This window comes from Zonotrichia leucophrys, chromosome 9 (assembly GCF_028769735.1).
Source record: "Zonotrichia leucophrys gambelii isolate GWCS_2022_RI chromosome 9, RI_Zleu_2.0, whole genome shotgun sequence".
NCBI lineage: Eukaryota > Metazoa > Chordata > Aves > Passeriformes > Passerellidae > Zonotrichia > Zonotrichia leucophrys.
In genome coordinates, this window is record NC_088179.1 from 24,145,778 (window position 1) to 24,169,619 (window position 23,842).

A 23,842-nucleotide genomic window follows, 5' to 3' on the forward strand; every position below is an offset into this window, starting at 1 on the left:
TTGACCTCAGGATATTGGATTCTGCCACGGAGCTCTCCGGGACTGAACCGACGGGAAGCACTTAATCACCCCTGCCTTTGCAGGGGGAAAAAATCAACTTCCAATTTGCCCTGATGAAAAATCAATAAAGCAGTAATTGCTTGGCTTATCACGGCGCGGAGGGACAAATTGGGCAGCGGATCCCGGGGAACGCGCGCGGACTTTCGGGATCGCCAAGCCAGAAAAAGGGAAAGGTCTGCGAGCCGTAATTAAATCTACTCCTGCTGATTTGCTGCCAAATTTATTTCCCTGGAGTTTATCAAAATGTTGCAGAGCTTACCGAGGGTGGGGGGAATGAAGAAGGAATCAGTTCAGCAATGGGATGGCACGTGCCGGGCACGGGAATGGAAATCCTGGGATAAAGGGACTGGGACATGGAAATCCTGGGGTAAAGGGAGCAGGAAATGGAAATCCTGGGATAAAAGCACCAGGAAATGCAAATCCTGGGATAAAGGGACTGGGAAATGGAAATCCTGGGATAAAGGGACAAGGAAATGGAAATCCTGGGATAAAGGGACAAGGAAATGGAAATCCTGGGATAAAGGGACTGGGAAATGGAAATCCTGGGATAAAGGGACTGGGAAATGGAAATCCTGGGATAAAGGGAGCAGGAAATGGAAATCCTGGGATAAAGGCACCAGGAAATGCAAATCCTGGGATAAAGGGACCAGGAAATGGAAATCCTGGGATAAAGGGACTGGGAAATGGAAATCCTGGGGTAAAGGGACTGGGACATGGAAATCCTGGGATAAAGGGAGCAGGAAATGGAAATCCTGGGATAAAGGGAGCAGGAAATGGAAATCCTGGGATAAAAGCACCAGGAAATGCAAATCCTGGGATAAAGGGACTGGGACATGGAAATCCTGGGATAAAGGGACTGGGACATGGAAATCCTGGGATAAAGGGAGCAGGAAATGGAAATCCTGGGGTAAAGGGAGCAGGAAATTCAAATCTTGTGATAAAGACACTGGGAAATGCAAATCACAGGATAAAAGCACCAGGAAATGCAAATTCTGGGATAAAGGGACCAGGAAATGGAAATCCTGGGATAAAGACTCTGGAAAATGCAAATTCTGGGATAGAGACACCAGGAAATGCAAATTCTGGGATAAAGGGACCAGGAAATGCAAATTCCTAAGTTAAAGGCACTGGGAAATGCAAATTCTAGGAAAAAGGCATCAGGATAAAGGCACCAAGAAATGCAAATTTTGGGATAAAGGCACCAGGAAATGCAAATCCTGAGTTAAAAGCACTGGGAAATGCAAATTCTAGGATAAGGGCACCAGGAAATGCAAATCACAGAATAAAAAGGGGCTGGGAAATGCAAATCACAGAATAAAGGCACTGGGATAAAGGCACCAGGAAATGCAAATTCTGGGATAAAGGCACCGGGATAGCACCTGCCCCATCCAGCACCACCCATCCACCTATGGAATGACTGACTGCCAAAAATGCTCATTTTCCATTCTGCTGGGTTCCAGAACAACTTCTTTTCCTGGTTTTCTGATTCACCCTCAGCTCCTCCTCCCCACATGTTGCTCTGCCGTGGTGTATTTTAAACTCAATATTTAACAATATTATTATTTGTGGTAGATTAAGCAAAACGAGCCCAAAACCTCTCCCTAACACCATCCAACGTGTTCCAATTTTTCCTTTGCTTTTATTTTTTTTCCAATTTTCCTCTTGTCCACGTCACCTATTTGGAATCTGTCTGGAGTAAAACCCAGCTGGGTGGCAAAATCCCCCCTGGATTTTGTCACTTTTCAGGCAGCCCCAAAGCCAGTAAACAAAAACCAAAGCAGGAAAACCCAAGCACTGAAAATTCTCCTGGAAAAGTGGTGGCTTTTGCTAATAGACCTAATTTCATGCAGCAAATTAGCATAGATCCAATGGAAGTGCAAATGTAATCAAACTGAAAAATTCAAATGAGGCGGGGGGAGCCTTTTGCTTTTTCTCTTTGCTTTTTAGTCACTTTAAAAAAAAAAAAAAAAAAATCAGCATTTTGCTGTGTGTCCTTCACCAGGCTGGAGGGACTGTGGTAATTAAAACATTTAAACCAGCACAAGCCCCCAGCCTCTAATCTGGAGCTGGGGTCAGCTGTCTGTAGATTCTAATTTGTCCTCAATTTTTTATTCATGCTGGGGAAATGCTGCATATTGAGCAGGAAACCAGCGGGAAGGGGCAGAGCTGGGCTTGGAGGTCAAATAATTTGATTTCCGAGCAGATTACACGGAACATCCAACGTCTAATCTCACACCTGATTTGGCAATAAAATGACAATAAAAGGAATGTTACGACACCCTCGCTGTGGGGTGGGCAATAACCAGGTTTTATGAGTTGGGAGAGGATTGGTTTGTTTGTAGAATTATTTTTATTGCAGCTCCTCAGTAAAGGAGTCACAGGCTGTCTACACAGGCTGGAATTTCCTCTTGGAGGGTTCTAGTTAGAGAAATAAAATATGGAATAATAGAGAAATAAAAATTCTTTTAAAATAGTAAATTTAGAAATTTTTTTTAAGATTTAATTCAATATTATTTTGCTTTATCTTATTTAATTTCAATGACTGCATGTAGCACTCAGTGCTCTGGTGGGGATCAGTCACAGTTTGGAATCAATGGTCTATAAAGTTTTTCCAACCTCAGGGATCCCATGAGGGATCAAAGAGGGTTAAAAACCACCCAGAGATGTTGTGTGAGGAAGGAAGAACCAAGAAAAAATGCAAAATGCTCTTTTTTCCAAGAAAAAGTTGCCACTAGAGCCTGGGTCAGGGAAGGGAACACACTCAAAGCACTGGATAAATGTCCTGTTTGAAAATCCATATGGGATACAAACCTACCTAAAACTGGAATTCTGAATCCATATGGGACACAAACTTAACAAAAACTGAGTTTCCCAGTGTGCAATTTCCCTGGATGTCTTGGAATGCTTCAATGCTTCATACACAGTTTAATAAAACTTTGTATTTTCCAGGCAGAATCTTCCATTCCTAACTGGGAGCCAATTCAGCAAAGGGATGGATTTGAGTTATTCAGAGAAAACCTTTTCTTCATTTTCCAGCACTGTGACATCCTCACCACCCTTCAAAGCCACCCCAGGACAGTTTTCATGGCTGATGAATGAATTGTAGAGAAGTTTTCCTCCCCATTTCCCTGGAAATTCCATTGTTCCCAAGTCATCAATTCCCCTTTTTTCCTCCCTCTGCCTTTCCCCACTCAACCCCTGCTGGCACAGCCACTGCCAGCACATCTGCCATCACAATGGGATGGAAGCACAAAATAAAAATCCTGCATTGTTCCAAACCTTCCCTGCAAACTGGTGCTGTGGGACCCAAGCAGCTCATCCCAACATCCCTGTGCCCCTGGGACTCCTCCAGGTGGGAAGGCTCCCCCTGGGCCATTGGCTCCAAAATCCAGGAATCACAACGGGGAGGGGGCACAGCCCCTTGGTTTGGTCCCTTTTCCTGCCAGATTTGGCTTTTCCCCTCCTGCCATGTCTGAGCCATCCCACTTTTCCACTTGAATTTCCTCCTCTGGTACCACAAGAACCTTCTCCAAGCAGGATTAACTGGGAGCACCAATGGATTCCTCTCAGCACCCCACAGTCCCCGGGTAAAACAAACTAAAGATCAGAACATTTTGATTTGGAGTGAAATTCTCAGCAGCTGCTGTTTCAAAAATGGGGAATTTTCCTGAGTTCCCCCTTGGAATTAAATAATGGAATCCCAGAGTGGTTTGGGTTGAAGGGACCTTAAAGCCCACCCAGTTCCACAGAGCTCCAGTGAGGATTTGAGGCTCCTGGATTGCTTGGATTGGCTCCCTCATGATGTTGGATTTGTCTCTTCCCATCACTCCCTGACATTTCCATCCCTGTGGTTCCATTATTCCACCTGCAAAGCAGCAGCTCAGGGCACCAAATTCCATCATCAGCCCAGGCAGGAAAATCCCACAGCCACACTGGAGCCTGGACACTTAAAAATAATCATTTCTGACTTCCTGGGCTTCAGTTTGTCATGAAATAAAAGAAATTTCCTCACCTTCTTCCTTTCTTCTCTTGGCTTCTTCTTCACTTCTCTCCTTGGCCTTCAACGCTTCGTCTGCTTTGGCTAAAAAGAAGAAAATGAGTGGGAATGAATTAAATTTATCCTATCAAATCATGGAATGGTTTGGATTGGAAGGACCTTAAATCCCACCCAGTGCCACCCCTGCCATGGCAGGGACACCTCCCATTGTCCCAAGCCCAATGTCCAGCCTGGCCTGGGACACTGCCAGGTGTCAACAACTTCTTGCCAAACAATATTTCCTGGGCTTTAAACCCAATTTCATGTTCCTTCCTGCAGGCCCCACAATGAAATCCACGTGCCTGCCAGACCAGAGCTTGCTTCTTCACTAATTTTATCTAAAGTCATCCTCCCAGTTAAGGAATGGCGTAAATGGGATTGTGGAGGGTAATATCAGGTCAATATTAGAGGCAATATTAATTCAATACAAATCCCCACATGCATTTTGGGGTAAGCAAAGCCATTAAGAGACTTTTAGGAGGTTTTCTTTCTTTAAGCCCCAATCTGCCCAGCCCAAACTGCCCCGAACGTGGTGCACCCACCAAGGGGCAGATTTGCTGCCACAGTGAGCAATCCAGCAGACCAATTTTGAGGCTGAAACAGAAATAAATCAACATTTCCAGGGCTGCAGACTCTGCTCAGAGTGGGAGTCAGCTCTTCCTCAGGACTTTATTAGGTAGTACACAATTTCCTCTTCACTCCAAATCACAGCAGCAGTACTTAATCCATGTTACAACAATCTTCTTTAAAAAGAATTTTTTTCCCTCTAGAAACCTCTTCCCTTATTACTTAATTATCTACCAGTTGCTCAACTGCAGGGGTTTTCAAACACTTTCCTACAGATGTTAAAGAAGATTAAAAATATACAGCACAGTAACAAGGGACTATCAATATACTCTGTAAATTAATTAAATTTCTGTTCTAGCACATCATTTATTCCAAAGCACTAATGTCTCAAAGGAGCCATTCTCTTTTATTGCCATCTCACTGCCTGATGAGTGAACTAAGTGAGAATAAGTCTCTAATAACATTATACTTGATGAAATATTAAGTTTTCAAAAGTATCACCAGGCCAGAAAGAGAAGAACCAACAAGGACCAGGAATCCAGAATTTACACCAGGCCCTCTCAGGGAGGGAAATCACTATAAACTGTGCTCTGGATGGTAAGAGCTGAGTCAGATTTGCAAATATTTAATCCCAGCACCTCCTGAATTAAGCAAGAATTAATGAAAACCAAATTCAGCTCAGGAGGGGGTGAAGGGCTCGTTCCTTTTGGGAGCCACCAGCTCCACCTTAAAATGCACAACCTGGCCAGGGTGTCACAAAGTGATCCCATCACTGCACTGACAGCTGCTCCAGCTCCACCATTTTATACAGATTTAGACAACATTTAAAGCCGTGAAATATTAAAACTTTTTCTGCCACTGAAGATCATTACAAGAATCTATTAAATCCCATAATAAAACCAAACCACGAGTAACTCTAAAGACTTTTACTTCATTTACACTTTATTCTCCTTGGTAAAAGGACAGGGATAATAGAAATTCCATTTAAATTCAATTTTGGTGATATGTGTAATTGTAGATATACCCCTTGAGTCATGTAAAATGCTCAGCTTATGTTTCTTTCAAATTATCCCGCTCCCATTCCCATTCTGCTCCTTACAACTGTCCTCAATATGTATTAGCAGAGCTCATTAGGCTGGAATTTAATAATGCAAACATCAGGTGGATTTCAAGACCCTCCATTATCAGCACAAGATGGATTGCTCATATAGCTCGTGGGCCAACTGGGCACAATTTAGATTCAATAAACTACCAGGCCTAAATTTGATTTATCTATTCCACTGAGCTACTTTGTTCTTCCTGCCCGATTTGTTGCTGCACAGGAACAATTCATTGGGTATCTCAGTGGCAAAAAGATATTAAAACACACAGCAAAGATGCTGCTGGTCAATGAATACATTTTTAGCTTGTCTTTGTTAACTTGAAATCGCTGATTTCCAGCCCTTGTAAGCCAAGTTAAAACTGCAGCCCAGGCAGAGCTTGGCCTTTCAAGTCCTGGTTAATTAGAGGGACAATGGGGCAATTTAGGAAATATCACGAGGACAATTCTCCACACAAAATCGCTCATTAACAACAATTTAACTTAGCCCGTAAATCTCCAGAGCAGTCCCGGAGCTCACAGGGCTCTGTCCACCACAGGCACTGAAACTCTGAGTTACTTCCAGGATTTAACATCAAACATTTCCCATTTTCTGTCATTTTTGCACAGAGCCCCAGAATGGGCCAGGCTGGGAGGATCATCCTGGAGAACAGGGCACAGGATTGTGCCCACTCTTCTTCCTCTTCTTCTCCTTTTCTTCTCCTCTTCTTTGTCTTCTTCCTCTTCTCCTCTTCCTTTCTTCTCCTCCCCTTCTCCTTTTCTTCGCCTTCTTCTCCTTCCTCTTCCTCTTCTCCTCTTCCTTCTCCTTTTCTTTGCCTTCTTCTCCTTCCTCTTCCTCTTCTCCTCTTCCTTCTCCTTTTCTTCGCCTTCTTCTCCTTCCTCTTCCTCTTCTCCTCTTCCTTCTCCTTTTCTTTGCCTTCTTCTCCTTCCTCTTCCTCTTCTCCTCTTTCTCCTTTCTCTTCTTCTCCTTCCTCTTCCTCTTCTCCTCTTTCTCCTTTCTCTTCTTCTCCTTCCTCTTCCTCTTCTCCTCTTTCTCCTTTCTCTTCTTCTCCTTCCTCTTCCTCTTCTCCTCTTTCTCCTTTCTCTTCTCCTTCTCTTACTCTTCTCCTCTTTCTCCTTTCTCTTCTTCTCCTTCCTCTTCCTCTTCTCCTCTTTCTCCTTTCTCTTCTTCTCCTTCCTCTTCCTCTTCTCCTCTTTCTCCTTTCTCTTCTTCTCCTTCCTCTTCTTTTCTCCTTCTCCTTCCTCTTCTCCTTCTTTTCTCCTCCTCCTCAATGCTGTTGTTATCATTATTATTATTATTATTATTTAGTGAATATATTGTTGTTCACTGCCCAAGTGCCATCAAAAGCACTAAAAGAAATTCACTTTTCTCAAACCAAGCTGCAATTAAACAACAGATTTAAAGATCTTTACAAGTTGAGGGTTGGATTTGATGGTCTGGGAGGGCTTTTCCAGCCTAAACAATTCCATGGAACTCCTGGAAATGCTCAAGGTTTGGGAAGCAGAGTCACTCCCTGATGGATGGGTGATGCTTTAATCCCAACCAGCCTCACACTGTGCCAAGGTGAAATTATTCCAAGCAAAGCTGCTAATTAAGAGAAGCCAGGAAAATGTGAATTACACCAAGGTAGAAGAGGGCAGGGGATGTTTTGGGGCTGGAAAGGGCATTTTGGAGAGTGTGGCCATGGAGGAGCCCTCTCCAGTGCAGGGAGCAGCAGGGAAGGTGCATGGAAAACACTCAGCCCCTCACTAAGGAGATTTCATTTTCCTGTCAAAATTAAAAAGAGAGGAGTGTCAGAACACCCACAGCTGCAAACCACCAGAGATCTGGAAAAATAAATTAATTCAACCTAATTGTGGACTTTCCAACTGCTCAGAGTTGAAAATACAAGATGTGTCTGAGGAAAAGAAAGCCAAGAAACTGTAAAAACACATGGACATCTCATTTAAAATGCAGCCAACCATCCACGGTGCTCATCAGAAAGACTTCACCTTTTTTTTTTAAACACAAACATTTTTGCACTTATAAAATATTCAGTCAGCTCACATATAAAAATACAAGTGGAATCCATTATTAATTTACAAGGCCCTGTTTAATTTACATGCTATTTTTCTCTGGTATATTAAATTTATCAAGGCTTGTGGAAATCCTCTCCGCTGAATATTCATGGGCTGACGTGTAAAATTATCTGTTATCCATCTGACAGATTCCAGCACAAACTCCCAACAACCACTTGCTCAGAGCACTCCTCTGACAGCAGCAGGAGCAGCACCCAGGAATTGTGAGTTCCAGAGGAAAAGTGACACCACCACACACACTCTCACCACCCCAGATTTGAGCTGGATTTCTGTATTTTTGCCTTTAGTAACATTTCACCCAGCACTTAAACGCCACCAACATACTTGGATGCCTTAGAAGGCTTTTCCAGCCTAAATGAGAGGATGATTCTATTAATCCCTGACCCCACAGCTCCACGGGACTCTGTGATTCCATAAATCCATGTTTTGGGTGCTCACATTCCCAGTCCATCGTCTCCCTGCCCTCCCTGATTACACCTGGAACACCCAATTCCCAAACACGGGAAGTTCTGCCCTTGCTGCCCTGTAATTTAATTACACCAGACCCTAATTATGGATATTGGGGAGCCCTGAGGGTGAGGCAGGAGCTCACTGCCCCTCCCCTGCTCTGTCAGTCACACTCAGAAACTCCCCAGAAACCCAAATCTGGTTATTTTAAACTCCTCTGAGCTCCCAGTGTTTGGAAGAGAGATGTTATCCCACTGAAGGAATGCTATTCCTCACCTCTTCAGCACCAGTTCCCTGCCCTCTGTCATTTCAGAAAATATTCCTTATTTTGGGATAAACGTCCCATGATGGCACAGCTGAGCATCTGGCTCACAGACACGAGGGTTTTCCCAAATATTAACTTGATTTTTTGGTAGAAGATAAATTCAGTCATGTGCAACCCAACTGAAAAAACACAGGCAAAACCCAAACACTGTCTTGTTCCAAAGGATAACTGAGATAGTTGTGGTTATTTGGTATAACCAAGATATTTGTTTATATTGGGTATAACCAAGATAACAACCAAGATAAACCCTCTCCCACCAAGCAGGCAATTTTCCCCCCGTTCCATCCATTGTTCCCATTTGCAGGAAGCAGTTTGTGGCTCACCTGCTGGCTGGGAACAGCCCAGCAGCAAAGAGAGAATATCCAAAATCCCTGCTGGGCAGTGCAGAGGGGCGAGACATGGAAGCAGCCTGTGCAGAGAGGGAGGCAGCTCATCCCTGGAACACCAAGGTGCAGGGCAGGGAAAGGCAGAACCGAGAGCTGGAATCCTGCTCTGCTCCCCAAAGGCCTCCCCGAGCCCGCTGACTGCCTCCTGTATTAAGACTGCCTTTCTCATCACTTAATGCTTATTTTCATCACTTTGCTTAAAATATTGATAATCAATTAGGGCTACGTCTGTTTTGCCACAGAATCTGTGTCACAGTCTATCAGGCTGTCAGGGCCAATTCAATCCTCATTCAAAGTTAATTTTTTCTCCATAAATCCGCCTTTGGAGGAGTCATTAGGCGCAGAACATAGCCCGAGGTGCAATCACCTATTCTCTTTCATTAGAGGCAGGCAGGGAAGGTGAGGGAGATTATTAGAACTTTGGAATGATCACAAAGCAGCGTGCTGCCTGTCAGATCCCCCCAACATTTCATTCATCTCGCCCGCTCGCTGCCAACGCTTCTAAATGGACATTATTCATGAACATCTGCGACACGCTGAATATTCCAGGCTGGCAGGGATGAAAAAGCCATGCCCCCCCTTTGGCTGGGAAATTAATTCTGTGGTCAGAACAATTAGCAATATAACAAACTTGCTCCGTGGTGTTATTTTTAGGCTGAGATAGCCCCCTTAGAAAGGTGGGATTTTTGGTTTTTAAGCATAAATGTGGCCACTCCAAATGGTCAAACACTGGATTTTATGGTATTGGAATGATGAAAAAGCTGTGCGCCCCTCTGACTGAGAAATTGACAATTAGGAATACAAAAAAACTTCTTTTGTGTTGTTATTTTTAGTCCTTCCAAGATATTCCACTTTTAAAAGTGTTATTTCAGAGCTGGATTTTTTTTGAGTCCTCTCTAGAGGGTCAAACACTGTGTTTTAAGGTGTTGCTGAACAATGTGCATTTCCTTTGCTATGGAAATAGATTGTTGGTTGGGTTTTTTTACAGGCAATTACAAAACCAGCAGCTTTGCAATCTGATTTGTTGATACCTTTTTAAATGCAGCCAAATGAGATCCCCACGTTGGATTTGAAATCGCTGCCATCTGAAATTCCAGCCCACCTCACTCCTGGTGGGAAAGCAGAGTGGGACACAGATTTCCACAATCAACTCTGGTTATTCCTATTTCCTTCCAAGCAACACGTGAGGGCCAGCCAGGCATTTTTGAGGTAGGAACAGCAGAAATGCTGGTGCAAGAGAAAATCACCCACAAAATTAAACAAACCACCACATTTTCCATGCATATTCCCTTCCTACATGCAGGGGGTTAAGATGCAGCTACTTGGGGAAAAAGTCATTTCAACCTAATGAAATCACATCAGGTACTTCCTTGAATCTCATTACAAAATTCAAAAGAACAGTCATTTACATTTTTGTCCCTGATATTACCAGGAAAACAGTGTTATGATCACCCAACTTCCCACAGCCCCCAAATATCCTCCTTTTCCAGAATTAAGGGCCAGATCCTCAGTGAGTTCAAGCTGGCACAATTCCACTGGCTTGAGCTGAGCCAAGCCCATTTACTCCAGCTGAGGATCTGGCACTCCCTATTTATAATAATAATCCTAAAGAAGACTTAATCAGCAGCTCTTGGCTAGGTGCATCCATCCATTATTGAGTGCATCCCTAATTTCTTTCTTTCTCCCACAGTTTCTCCCCCAAACACACGTTGGAGGAAAAATCCAACCTTAAACAGGGTTTAACACTCAGGATTAATTGGCTTCTGACTGATTGCAGGGGTTTGTGTCCATCCCAGAGAAGGCTGAGCATTGTCCACCCAGACATCTCCCAACCAAGCAATGGTTCAGGAGGGATCTGCAGCCCAGCCCAGGGAAACAGCAGAGCTGGATGTGGAGCTGTCACCTCCTGCCCAGCCCTGGGGAGGACACCAGTGCTCAGAACAGCTCGGGGATCCCAAGGGAAGGGCTCAAATGCACTGCCAGGGCAGTTTATTTGAGGGGAGATGGGTGGGAATCATGGAATCAGGAGATGGTTAAGGCTGGAAAAGCCCTCCAAGATCATCCAGTCCCGCTGTTGATCCAGCACTAACCCTGTCCCCAGGTGCCACATCCACACATTTCCTGAACACTTCCAGGGATGGAGGCTCCCCCACTTCCCTGGGCAGCTCATTCCAAAGCCAGATCACCTTTTCCAGGAAGAATTTGTTCCTCAAATCTAATCCAGACTGCCCCCAATGCAACTTGAGGCCATTTCCTCCAGCTGATGAGAAAGGAAGAGCTTCCTCTTCCTCAAGGAATGAAGAGCTAGGGAAAGTAAAAGGATGGCCTGGAGTTAAACCTGCCCCTAAACTACTGCGACAAAAGAAGCAGCAACATTTAGGAGCAAAAAAATAAATGCCATCTATAGAAGTCGATGGAGTAAGAATGCTCTTATTGCTATATCCTTCAGGAATAAGCTCAACCAGAAAACCAAGAGGCCATCCCTATGAAAAACTCCGATTTAATTCAATTTATCTAAACTGTTCTTCAGGCAGTATTTGCTCCAGAGCTGTTTGTTTCCCCCTGGCGCCCCACATCCCACACCCCAAAAAACACTCATTTCTCATGGGATCTGCCAGCCACCAGCTCCACCACCCATGAGAAATCACCCTGATCTTGCACTACCCGCCTACCTTCACATGAAAACCTACCAGCTCCTCCATTTAATTCCACAAAGAAATCATTTTAATTCAAAAAACACTTCCTTGCTTAAAATATAACCACAAAGACAAATTACTTAAATGATTTCTGGGGGAAAAAAACGGCACTGTGCCTCAAATACAATTGTCATTACAGGCTGTAGATTGGCAATGACAGTCAGCTTTTCTTTCCGGGGTAAGGGCAGAATTCAGCCTGACAGCTTGTCAGCAAACTTGAAAAATTCACTCCCAAAACTTCGATTCCAAAGGAGCCCTTCTTTCATCTGCCAATTTCCCAACGTCAGGAATGGGCACGGTAGGTGAAAATCAAGCAGATGACAATTCCTGTGGCTGTGGGGAGGGAGCAGTAAAGCACAGAGCACACACAGCTGAGGGCAGAGCAGCCAAAGCGGCCCCAGCACCTCGCAGGGCTCCGCGAGTCTCCAGCTCCTGCTTTCCAACCCGATAAAATCATCAGGAGTGGAAACATAAGGAATAAAGCTGAGTCAGTGGAGCACACTTCATCAAGAACGGAGCACAATTAATATTCAAATTGTGCTGCAAGGAAGCATTTTTGAGGAATTTTTGAAGAAAGAAGGAAATTTGTGCACCCTATGTATGATACATAGGGTGACCTATGTATCATAGGTCACCATGATGTTGTTAAAAAAATTTGACCATGATGTTGTTAAAAAAATTTTGTGAAGCAACAAAACACAAAAAATATCAAAAAGCACTTCTTGAAGTTTTTTTTTAAAACCCTCTAAGTGCATAAACACCGAGACAGTGTTAAAGAAAAAGAATATTAGCAGCAAGGAGTGTTAACTCACAGAGATACTCAACAGGGCACTGGAAAATCAGGAGAGGACGAGGTGGAAAACTCAGAGCTGGAAAACTTCGGGGTAGGGGCGCAGCAAAGTGCCAGGATTGACCGAGCTGGAGCTGAGGAATCAGGAGCCAGGCAGGGACAGGAGCCTGACATGTGGCACCAAAAGGGGGAGCGTGTGTCAAGGGAAGGTCGTGGGGAGCACTCGCATCGCCAGCACTCACCCACTGCAGCCTTGGGAGCATCCCGGCGGAGAAGGGAAGGGAAACTCCACAAACTCCACATTCCCTGCACCCCCAGCTCCTATAACCATGCACTGTACTCGGCCTCATTAAACACTCCCCCAGGATAAAAGAGGTAAATATATTGCTTAAATATTCAGCGGCTGGCTGTAAAGTTTCATTGCAGATTAAGTGATGAAGATGAAGAAATGCTGCTGAAAACAAACAATTTATCTTCACTCGGCGCAGCAGAGCGCTCCTGGATCCCCGCCAGAGGCTCTGTGGGTTGGAATTCAATAACTGCATTAAAAGAAAACTACACCCCTACTACACACCAGGCTGAACATCCCTGAGTAAACAGTTTGCTGCAGCGGCGCTTAAATAATTCAGGAAGGAATTTGGGGTAGCAAACGTTTTTTCTGAAGTACTGTGTGGCTTTAATGTATTTCAAATAAACGCTTGTTTTTAAAAGTTCGAGTAGAGCCCATTAGAGCAAGTGGGAAAACAGACAAATCCAAGGCAGAAAACCACCGAAGCAGTGATTTCCAGGAGAGGAGGGAAGGAAGATTTGTCACCAGGGAGGAAGGCACCGCCAAGGGCACGGAGCTGATAATATACACATGCATTCCCACTGCTCACCTGCAGCCTTGAGAGATTCCAACTGGCTCTCATAAGTCTGGACAGCATCATTTTCCCTCAGACACATGTGCATCCATATATTTGTATAAAGCTGTAGCAAAGTAATAAATAAGCAGCCTTATTCAACACCACAACTTCCATAAACTTCCTCCAATTAGGTTTCATTTCCAGCCAGCTTTAACTGTGGATGGGAGAGCTCTGCCAGGTACTTTTTGGAGGGTGTTTCTCTCATTCTTGGAGAACAGAAATAATCTGAAATATTAAAATGGCATTGGGTGTTTAAGGGTTTTAACCATGAGGAAAGGGAATGCACATCCCTGTGTGGGGCTGGCACCACTGAGGCCCCCATCCTTCATCCATCAGCCTCTGAACCTGCACGTGCACCCACGGGATGTCTGGGTACTCTTCATATGGAATTTGTGCTTTTTAATGAAGATCATTGTGTTAATCACACTTTTAATTGCACTGCTCAGTCGTCCAAGCATAGAACATGGAATGGTTTGGGTTGGGAGGGACCTTAAATCCCACCCAGGGACACCTCCCACTGTCCCAGGCTGCTCCAAGCCCAATGTCCAACCTTCCAACCCGGCCCTGGGCACTGCCAGAGATGGGGTGTCCATCAGAAGGTGACAAAAGGTTGAACTGGATGGTCTCTAAGGTCCCATCCAACCCAAACCATTCAGGGATTCTATAAAAAATTTCTTAAAGAAAAATCACCCCTTTTTTTCAGATAACTTCCATCATAACATTTTTGGAAAATGTTATAATATTATGTATAACATTATAATATTATAATAAAATGTCATCATATTAAAATATTATTTTTACAATTTTTATTTTTACAATTTGTACAAATACTGCAAGCAGGTTAATAACTATCTCCAAAAACCCACTGAACTGCTTTAATCTCTATATTCTGCCAATGCTGGATTTCCACTCCTCTGAAGAGCCCCCAGCCAATGCAAGGCCCTTTGCAGTAAACCACAAATTCAATGACCTGGCTTCAGAGATCTCTCATTTCTGTCCATCTCAACTGTCCTGTCCCCTGTCACTCCTACAGATTAGGATTAGGATTAGGGTTAGGATATTCCTTACACCACCAACTGGAATTTTTTTAGTATTTAATAGTTATTATTTCATATTTTTGTACTTTCCTTTGTTACAGTAACATTCACTACTTCGGTACAAGCCTAATCAATTAAAAAAATATCATGAACACACACATCCAGTATTTTCACTGAGACTAACAAAAACATTAAGTAAGTTGAAATGAATGATGAAGCTGAGCTTTGATTTTAAACTTAATTTACTAAAAATAAACTAATAGAATCATTAAGGTTGGAAAAGACCTTCAAGGCCATCCAGTCCAACTTCCAAGAATTATTTATATTGTTCAAAGTTTCTTTGCATAGCAGGTGACTGAATCATTTCAATATGAATAATTGCAAATAGAATTTGCTGTCAAACAACATTTCGTGTTCACGAGAAAGAAAAATTAGATGTTATTCCTCAAATTACAATACAAATGACAAGTATTTTAAATTTTGGAATTTTTTCCCTTAGTTTACAGTGCAACAGGGCTGTTCCTTATTACCAGGCCCAATTCCACATGGATCAAACCATAAAGGACTTTCTAATCCCCCAGCTTTGTCCTTTAAAACTCATTTAGCCCTGTGGCAGGAGTGGGCAGCACTAATGGGCCCCAGCCCCCCCATTCATCCCCAATTCCCCCAGGTGCTCTCCCTGCTCGTGCCCAAATGGCACCAACCTGTTGTGCAGCCCATCCCTGAAAAGCCCAGCCTGGAGCATCCCCAGGGATGGAAACCCTGCAACCACTCCAAGCTGTTCCTCTGCCTCTGCGGAAAAGCCCTGCCCTGCCAGGCCAAAGAGGAAGGCAAATCAAGCTGATTTTAAGGCAGAAAAAGTCAAAGTGGGGTCCTTCAAAGCAACCCTGCACTTGTCAAACACATCAGGTGCTGCCTAAAATTTGGGGAAAAAATTGGGAAATGCCAAGTGCTGTGATGTTCTAAGGGAACTTGTGCTGAAACACACTGATATTGGTAACAAAACCTGACACTTTCAATACAAACCACCTCACACTGAAAGTTCTGCACGGCTCTGGTTCAAGCCCCTCGGTATTTGTTCAGTATTTGGTGTTTCTGAGTGAACCCCTTGGTTTTGCTCACACCAAGGGGGAAGGAGCGGGGCTGCTCTGCTGCTCCTGCAGCCCCAGGGATGGGATGGCACAAACCCCACCCAGCACACCCAGGGATGCTCAAAGCAATCAAATTTTGGCATTTGTCCCCCTGGGCAGCAGCAGAGCCCAGGGAGGGAAGGGCCCGTCCAAAATCTGCTCCTGAGGGAACACCCGAGCTCGGGATCCAGCCCACACAACTCCAAGGCTTTTCCATTTCCTTCCTCCATGCTCCCGAGTTTAATAAACAACAAACCCATCATTTTTTAACACTTTAACCAGCGAGAGCAGTGATTCATAACTCTGTCATAATTAAAATTTTATGGCAAATACACACAGCCATCAGTCATCCAGGCAGCGACGTCCGAAAAAAGTGGGATTCCAATTTATAAGCCCGTGCAGGATTGTGTGAGTTACACTGTATAAAAGCACATTTCTAGGGAGTTATTGAACTGGGGAAAGCAAAAGTTGGTTGGGTTTATTTTTTTAAAATCAAATACAGAGGAGGTTATGAATTTGTTGGCGCAGTGGCTCCGTACAGTGACTGATGGTTAAAAAAGGGAAGGAAATATTATCCTGTGTCTTCTTCCAGAGCTGCACTAACCACGTTTGGTGCTGTCCCTGGTGCTCCCTAATGCCACAAACACAGATTCCCTGAAATTATTAAAAACTCCAAAAAAAAGAGAGAAAAACCCACATTGATGCCAGGGGATAAAAGGGGTAAAGCAGTGAAATTGGTAAATTGTGAGATATGCACGTACAGAAACATTTTAATGTTTCTGTAAACATTTTAATTCATTCAATTCCAATTAATTTTATCCCACCAACAACATGGAATTCTCTGAATGAATGAAAATAATGAATTGGTCATCTGGTACAGACAGACATTCAGGGATTTCCAAAATTTGTATTTGGCTCTCCAAGATCCATCCTGGATCCAGACATAAAATGAAATATTATTTAAAACGTGGATCAGGGTGATTTTAATTATTTAATATACAACTGGGTTTAGGATATAGTAGAAAATAAAGAAATATTTGCAGATCAGTTTCACAAGTTGCTTTTTTGCTTAGAAATACCAGAAACCCAAAAACTTTCAGTAGCTGTTTCTCATCCCTGTCCTTAAAAGGAGTTTTTCCTAAATCCCATAAACATTCCACATCACCTGGGAAATCCCTTCTGCTGGCACACACCCAGCTGTTAAAGCAGTTGTGCCCCATGGCTTTACAAGAAATTTCTATTTTTAAGACACAATGAAATCCCCATTCCACCCTAAAACCAGATCATAGGAATTCTCTGTAAGAATATTTAGGGATTCCCAACACTCTTTGCTGCTACAACATTGTCAGTATTTGAGATTTTTATCCACTTTTAAGATGAGAAAAATATCGTGGGACGTGCAGGGAAAAGTTGGATTAAGTTTTCCAGTGAAAATGAGCAATCTGGCAATGCTGGGTATTTTCCAACCTTAATGATTCCATGATATAATTTCAGCTTGGAAAAAGAATCAGTTTGTATTTTCACACATTCAAAAAATAAATAAATAAAAAGGGAAGAAAAAAGCTAAACATGAGACTTGGAGCTTCCACAAACTGTTATCTCAGGTCTCCCCAGTCCATTAAAGGAAGTAATTGAATCAGTTTGCGTTTTCTCCGTAAAATCTCATTCAGAGAAATTTTATTGCCAGCCATCTAAATAGTAAATACTTATTATCCTCTCCAAACGAGGTTTTGCTTGCCAAGGGCAAAGCCATGGCTGTGACTGTGGCTCTGTCAGAGGCAGCAGAAGTGAAAAAGGTTATAAAGACACATTAATGTCACGGGAGGGCCTCGCCAGCGCTCCGTAATTGGGGCCTTTATTCCCAGGCCCGGGCCCTGCTAATAGGATGCTTTAGGGTTTCTCTGGTGGCAGCCCCACATAATCACCTCCACCAGCTCCATGTGGATGTTTATCTGGGAATAAAATGTCAATAATGGCCAGCTGAGAGGGCCAGAGAGGCACGGCCAGGCAGGCCCAGCGCCAACGGGGGACGGCCACGCTGAGAAAGGCACAAAAATATTGGGAATAAGGCTGGAAAATGAACTTTTAGAACTCAGTCCCTACTGTAGGGAAACCTGGGAAAACAGGCCAAACGGTAATGCTGAGATTGAGTTAAAATAATGTATTTCTAATTCAACGGGCACAGAGTGCCCCAGGCCTGGAGGAGGCCAAGGAGCAGCCAGGCCCAGGGACATGGCAGGGCTGGAATGAGATGGGCTGTAAGGCCCCTTCCAGCCCAACCCAGCCTGGAATGCCATGTACTCTTCCACAACTTATTCCCTTGGCCCTTTAGCTTTGCCCACACTTCCACCAGAAAATGGAAACACAAACCCAGAGCTGCTGCAAGTTAGGAATGTAGGGAAACCTGGGAAAACAGGCCAAACGGTAATGCTGAGATTGAGTTAAAATAAAGTATTTCTAATTCAACGGGCACAGAGTGCTCCAGGCCTGGAGGAGGCCAAGGAGCAGCCAGGCCCAGGGACACGGCAGGGCTGGAATGGAATGAGATGGGCTGTAAGGCCCCTTCCAACCCAACCCAGTCTGGAATGCCATGTACTCTTCCACAACTTATTCCCTTTGCCCTTTAGCTTTGCCCACACTTCCACCAGGAAATGGAAACACAAACCCAGAGCTGCTGCAAGTTAGGAATGTACAGGAGGAAAGGCAGAGCTGCAGAGAGTGAGAAGCCCAGGGTGGTTTGGGTTGGAGGGGACCTCAAAGCCCCCTCAGCCCCATCCCCTTAAGGGGCAGGAACACCTCTCACTGCCCCAGGCTGCTCCAATGTACAATGCAACCACAATTTCCTCTTGCTCAAAGAGACTCATCACGATAAAATCATTCACATTTCTCAGAGAAAACTCTCCAAGGGCTTCAGATCAGCAGCACAAAATGCTCAAAACCTTTAAGAAACTACTGATTAAATAGTTTTAGTGGGTATTTTAAGAACATAAGGGGATACACCATGGCTTAAACAAAGCAGCTCAGAAATGTTCAATAATAAATCACAGTGCAGCCCCAGAGAAGAGAAACAGAACTGGAATTAAAGGGAGGATCTGCAATAAAGGGACCTAATTTGATTTTTCACATAAGCTGTGTTTTGAAACACTTCTTTTTTCCTTGCTGGGGTGATCAATATGAGAGATTGGCAAAGGACACGAGTTTCCATTACTGCTGCCTTTTACTGAGGACGCTGTTCTGCCCTTTCCAATGGATTCTTTCATGGGCTTGGGGCAACAGGGCTCAAATCACCTGATGCAGGTTTAACTCAGTGTGAACTTGCCTTTGTTCACATTTGGAGGAGAGGTAAAACCTACTACTACAGCACTTTGACATCTGCTTCTCAGGAGCATTATTTCAGCAGAAAACGTATAAAATCTTGTCCAAGTCACTAAAATTATCAAACACACCCAAGAAATTACAGATATTAAATATTCATAGAATAAAGGTGCATAAACAACAAAGAGAAAAGAAAATTTTCTTATCAGCCTCTTAGGTATGAGGAGAAATGCTTCACATATAAAAATATGTTGGGGATCTTGTTTCTATCAACCTCTATGACCCCCCACATTTGCAAGAGCCTAAGTGTGAGAACTGCCCTTAAAGCACCCCAAAATCCCTGCCAATGACAGGCAGCAGCCCTGCAAAAACCCACCAGGACTGAAGAGTCCTTGCCAAGCACCCTCTGCTCCACGCTAAGATTTATTCGGCCGACACCTCATAATCATCTCTAAATCTAATGGGACACAAATGCATTTCATCACAGATGAAAATCTTCAGCGCTGCTCAAATGGAAATCAAGGAATTATTACAATGCCGTGGTCTGGCTTGCAGCAGGCATTAATCAGAAATCATAATAAATCCACACAGCACACTCAGGCAGCACATTAGTCAGGCGCTTTTGCATGATAACGACGTTGACTAATGGGCTCCGAGTTGGAAGGGTCAATCATAAACTCATCAAATGCTTCATTTAATTTCTTAATTTGGACAAACACGATTTGTTTATGGGAAAGATATCAGGTGTTCTTGAATGAATAATGGCTGTGAAACCAAAGTCCATTAATCAGTGCTTGATTACAAATGACTCGGAGATTGTTTGTTCTAATTTCATTCATTTGGGGCAACAAAGAGAACACGAGCGAGCGAAAGCACTTGGCCAAAATGGCACACTTAGTTCTCCATGTTTAATAAAGTTGTGATAAATGGGCTTTCAATAACTAAAACAAGGGGGTTATTACCCATATTAAATACTGTCCCTGAGAAAATTAATATCCAGGAGTTACAAGGAGATGGTGCAGGCACACGACAAGGTGCAGGATGAGTGCTGAACTCCTGTGCTGGCATTCCAGCTTTCCCTGAAAGGATGGATGGGAAAAGCACAAAACCAGCAGGGATTTAGTTCTACTTCCTGTGAAATACTTTAGGAAAATGATGAAGTTATTTGGGTTGGAGGGGATTCTAAAGCTCAGCCAGTGCCACCCCTGCCATGGCAGGGACACCTCCCACTGTCCCAGGCGGCTCCAAATCCCAATGTCCATCCTGGCCCTGGACACTTCCAGGGATCCAGAGGCAGCCACAGCTTCTCTGGGCAGCCTGGGCCTGCCCACCCTCACTGGGATTTGTAATTAATTTAATTTAATCTAATCCATAGGTTCCTTTCAGCAAGATGATTCCAGCACACTTCCCACGTGGAAATTCGGGAGGCTCCCAACACCAGAACAGCACCAGCCACAGCAGATGGGGCAACTGAAAACCTTTTCCTGGGCATGCAGGCTGTAAAATCCACCACTGGAATTTATATCCATGGAGAAAAACACTCTGCACTTTCACTTGCAGAAAATCTAAACACCCAGAGATGGTACAAGGGAAGCTGTCAGCACAAAGCTCAGGACACACATTCCTGGGAATGCCCGGATGGCCAGAGCCCACCCAGGGCAGCTGCACACAGAGCAGCCTGTGACAGACCATGTGAAACACCAGAACTAAATATTTGCCCATCAATGTTAAGAAATAACATCTCCCAAAAGACTTGCTAAAAAACAAACGAGCCCCACGACCACATATGGTTTGCACAGCCAAACCAGTGGATAATTAAATTACAGCAAAGTTGCTAAATATGAATTGATATAAAACTTCAGCTAACTGAAAAATTGTCTTTGACTGCAGATCAATAGCAGGCCTGCAAGATTCATCTGCACATAATTAGCACAGAGATTTGCATCAAAATCCTGGATCCCATATGCTGCAATATTACAGAAACCCATTAGGCACCATGTAAGCCTGAGATACTTTTGGTGCCACAAAAAAAAAAAAAAAAAAAGATCTTGGATAAAAATCTAACAAAAAAAATTAGAAATTCTAAAAGCTTTAGAATGATTTCTGAAGGCAATAAATGTTCATTAACTAATAAAGTTCCTCTAAATTCTACTTATAGGCTCTGGTTTATATTATGGCATCCTGACAACTCCTCATTGGTTTCTGACTCTAAAATCAAATTGATATTCTACAAAAATGGTTCAAAGCAATTTTTTTTAGTTTCTTGTAAGAACCTAAAAGAGGTCCCTGAAGTGAACAGCTTTTAGACACCAACAGAATGATATTATGCATTGCAAAAGTGAATTGTTTCATTTCAAACACATTTATTCTCTACCTACACTCAATTAAAATCCTGTATTTTTTCAGCAATCCTGCAAATTAATTTAAATTATTTAATTAATTACTATTATCCAAGTGTTTACTTCGTTTACCAATGCCACAAACCAGCAGCATTTCAGAAATCACCAATTTTGTAAAGACAACACCATTAATATGTTAAAAAAACAATTAATTGGAAAAAGACTCTTTTTTTCTACAGTTGTCACTTTGTGTGCAGAAATTCTCACTTTTTTTAAAACTCTAATGAGATTATGAAGCTCTGCCAAGAGCTCAGGTCAAGGAATGGCTGAGGAAATGTCTCTGTCCAGCTTGGCTGTGAAGCTCACTGGTGTGGAGCACCCAGGTGAGCTCAAAAACTTCCTGAATTTTCTGAAATTCAGCCTTAAAACACCTGAAATCCCCATTAAACACATAATATAAAAATTAGCTACTTCTTCTAATGCACACCTTCTTGATTTTAAAACTAATTGTTTAATTATTCTATTGCTCTGAGCTTTTTCAAATGCTCTTTCTCCTGATGCTGTCACTGAAATGGGTTTTGACACCAAAATCTGCTGAGTAGGAACCAGCAGCTGACCTAAAATCTGGGTTCATTAACTCCATAATTAGATGGATTTCCTAAATTAGCTGGTGCCCAAGAGCAGGATAAACCTCCCCTATGGAGCCAGGAGAGGAGAAGGATCCAGGGAGAGCTCAGGGCCTGCAGGGGCTCCAGGAGAGGGGCTGGGGACAGGGATGGAGGGACAGCACACAGGGAATGGCTCCCATTGGGATGGGTGGGACATTGGGAATTGGGAATTCCTGGCTGGGATGGGATTCCCAGAGCAGCTGGGGCTGCCCCTGCATCCCTGGCAGTGCCCAAGGATGAGCTTGGAACACCCTGGGACATTGGGAGGTGTCCCTGCCGTGGATGGGATGGGATTTAAGGTTCCTTCCAACCCAAAGCATTCCCTAATTCTGGAATCTCAGGTGCTCCTAGAGCAGGACACGCAGGGAAGGTGTTTGAGCCATCACAGCCGAGGCTCTTCCCAAGGTAATTCCAGTTTATTTTCCTTTGACACAGGGAACAGAACAACCTTCCCACTGGTGAAGACTCACGAGGGATGAAAATTCCTCTCCTTGCTGGGGGCCCAGGAAATGCTGCACAAAACACCCTCAAAACCCTCTGCAGCACCTCCATCCACGTTTGTCACAAAGAGAAAACATGACTCAAGGAAGAATTTGATGATTCAAAAAAGAAAACATGATTCAAGAAAGATTCCTTTGCTCTCCAAATAGAGATTTTTATACAAATAGAAGTAAAATTCAATTATTTAAAGAGTCAACTGCCACTATTCAAAACAAACATTTGAAATTGATAAAAATTATAATTTTATATTAAATCAAACCTACACAGCAACATATTCAGAACTTTTAAGCTTGTTAATAGTTCAAAATTCTTGCAATTTCTGGGGCAAGAATTATTTTTAGCCTGCTTTACATTTCCACAGAACAAGTAAAATATTTTAAGTATTATTTCATCCTTTGTGTGTATATAACAGCACATGTTATCCACCCTCCTAAAATTCATTGCATAATTAGAAATTTAAATTAAAACCAGTAAGTTCTCAGTGGAAAGAACACAAATAAGAAAACTGAAAGAAAACCATCATCAAAACGAGAAATCCATAAACATTTGATAAATTTGGCAGTTGAAAAGAAGCCCCAATAAAAGGAAATTTTTCATACTTGTTGCCACCTGCCCGCCCGACTGCTTTGCATAGCTAGAAAAGAGCAAAATAGAGGCCAACCTATTTAACTAAACAGTTTTTATTAAAGTAAAAGAAAAGCAAGAATCTATAAAGTAGCAAGTGATCCTATTAGTTCCACCAGACTAAAATCATACAGTCTACGTATGTGGTCCTTTCAGCCACATCTGTTATGAGCCATTTTGATACCCAAAAGCAGAGAATATTTGCCTATATTTATCAGGCACTGAGTGCAAATCAGGCTTTTTCTCCTCAATAATTCCTGGTAGAATGGGTAGATTAATTAAAAAAAGGCAGTAAGAATTATAAAATATTTGTATTTACCACAGTTAAGGCTGAAGCACTCATCGTATTCCATGATTTTCCCTTTGAGAAATATGTAAAATACAATAAAGATGCAGGCTACAAAATTAAAGGCAGCGATCTGATAGCATAATTCAAAGATGATGAGTTAAATGTCCAATATCCAGAACTGGATCTGATAAATGGTAAATGTTTGGGATTTGTATTCCCTCATTTTCTCACATTTAGTGCCTCGGTCCCGAAGTTTCCTTTAAATAAACTCTGGCGAATTCTTTGCACAAAACGCCCTATTCTTGACTGCTCTTTCAGCCAGAGATTGAAATGCAGATCCCAAAAATACATCAGTCACTTATTTCAACTCTAGACCTTTGAAAATCCAGATCAATTGCCTTTTGTCATCGCCTTTATATGGAGAGTAAGAAATTTCTGCTTAGCACCATGGAAAAGCTCCCGGAGCCCTTTGGAAGAGGCGGCAGCATCGACAGCTCGAGACACCCGTGCGCTATTTCACGGGAATTTATTGACATTTTGGGAATATCC

The 23,842-nt window shown here is 43.1% G+C and overlaps 1 protein-coding gene across 1 annotated transcript in view; it reads right to left on the reverse strand.

Annotated features, from left to right (window-relative positions):
• The window catches only part of RSRC1 (arginine and serine rich coiled-coil 1), a 103,132-nt gene that overhangs the window by 11,352 nt on the left and 67,938 nt on the right, over positions 1-23,842 (reverse strand). The window contains exon 7 of the mRNA XM_064721497.1: positions 4,073-4,141. Coding sequence (XP_064577567.1) covers positions 4,073-4,141 — 69 coding nt within the window. The remainder of the gene's footprint in view (positions 1-4,072; positions 4,142-23,842) is intronic.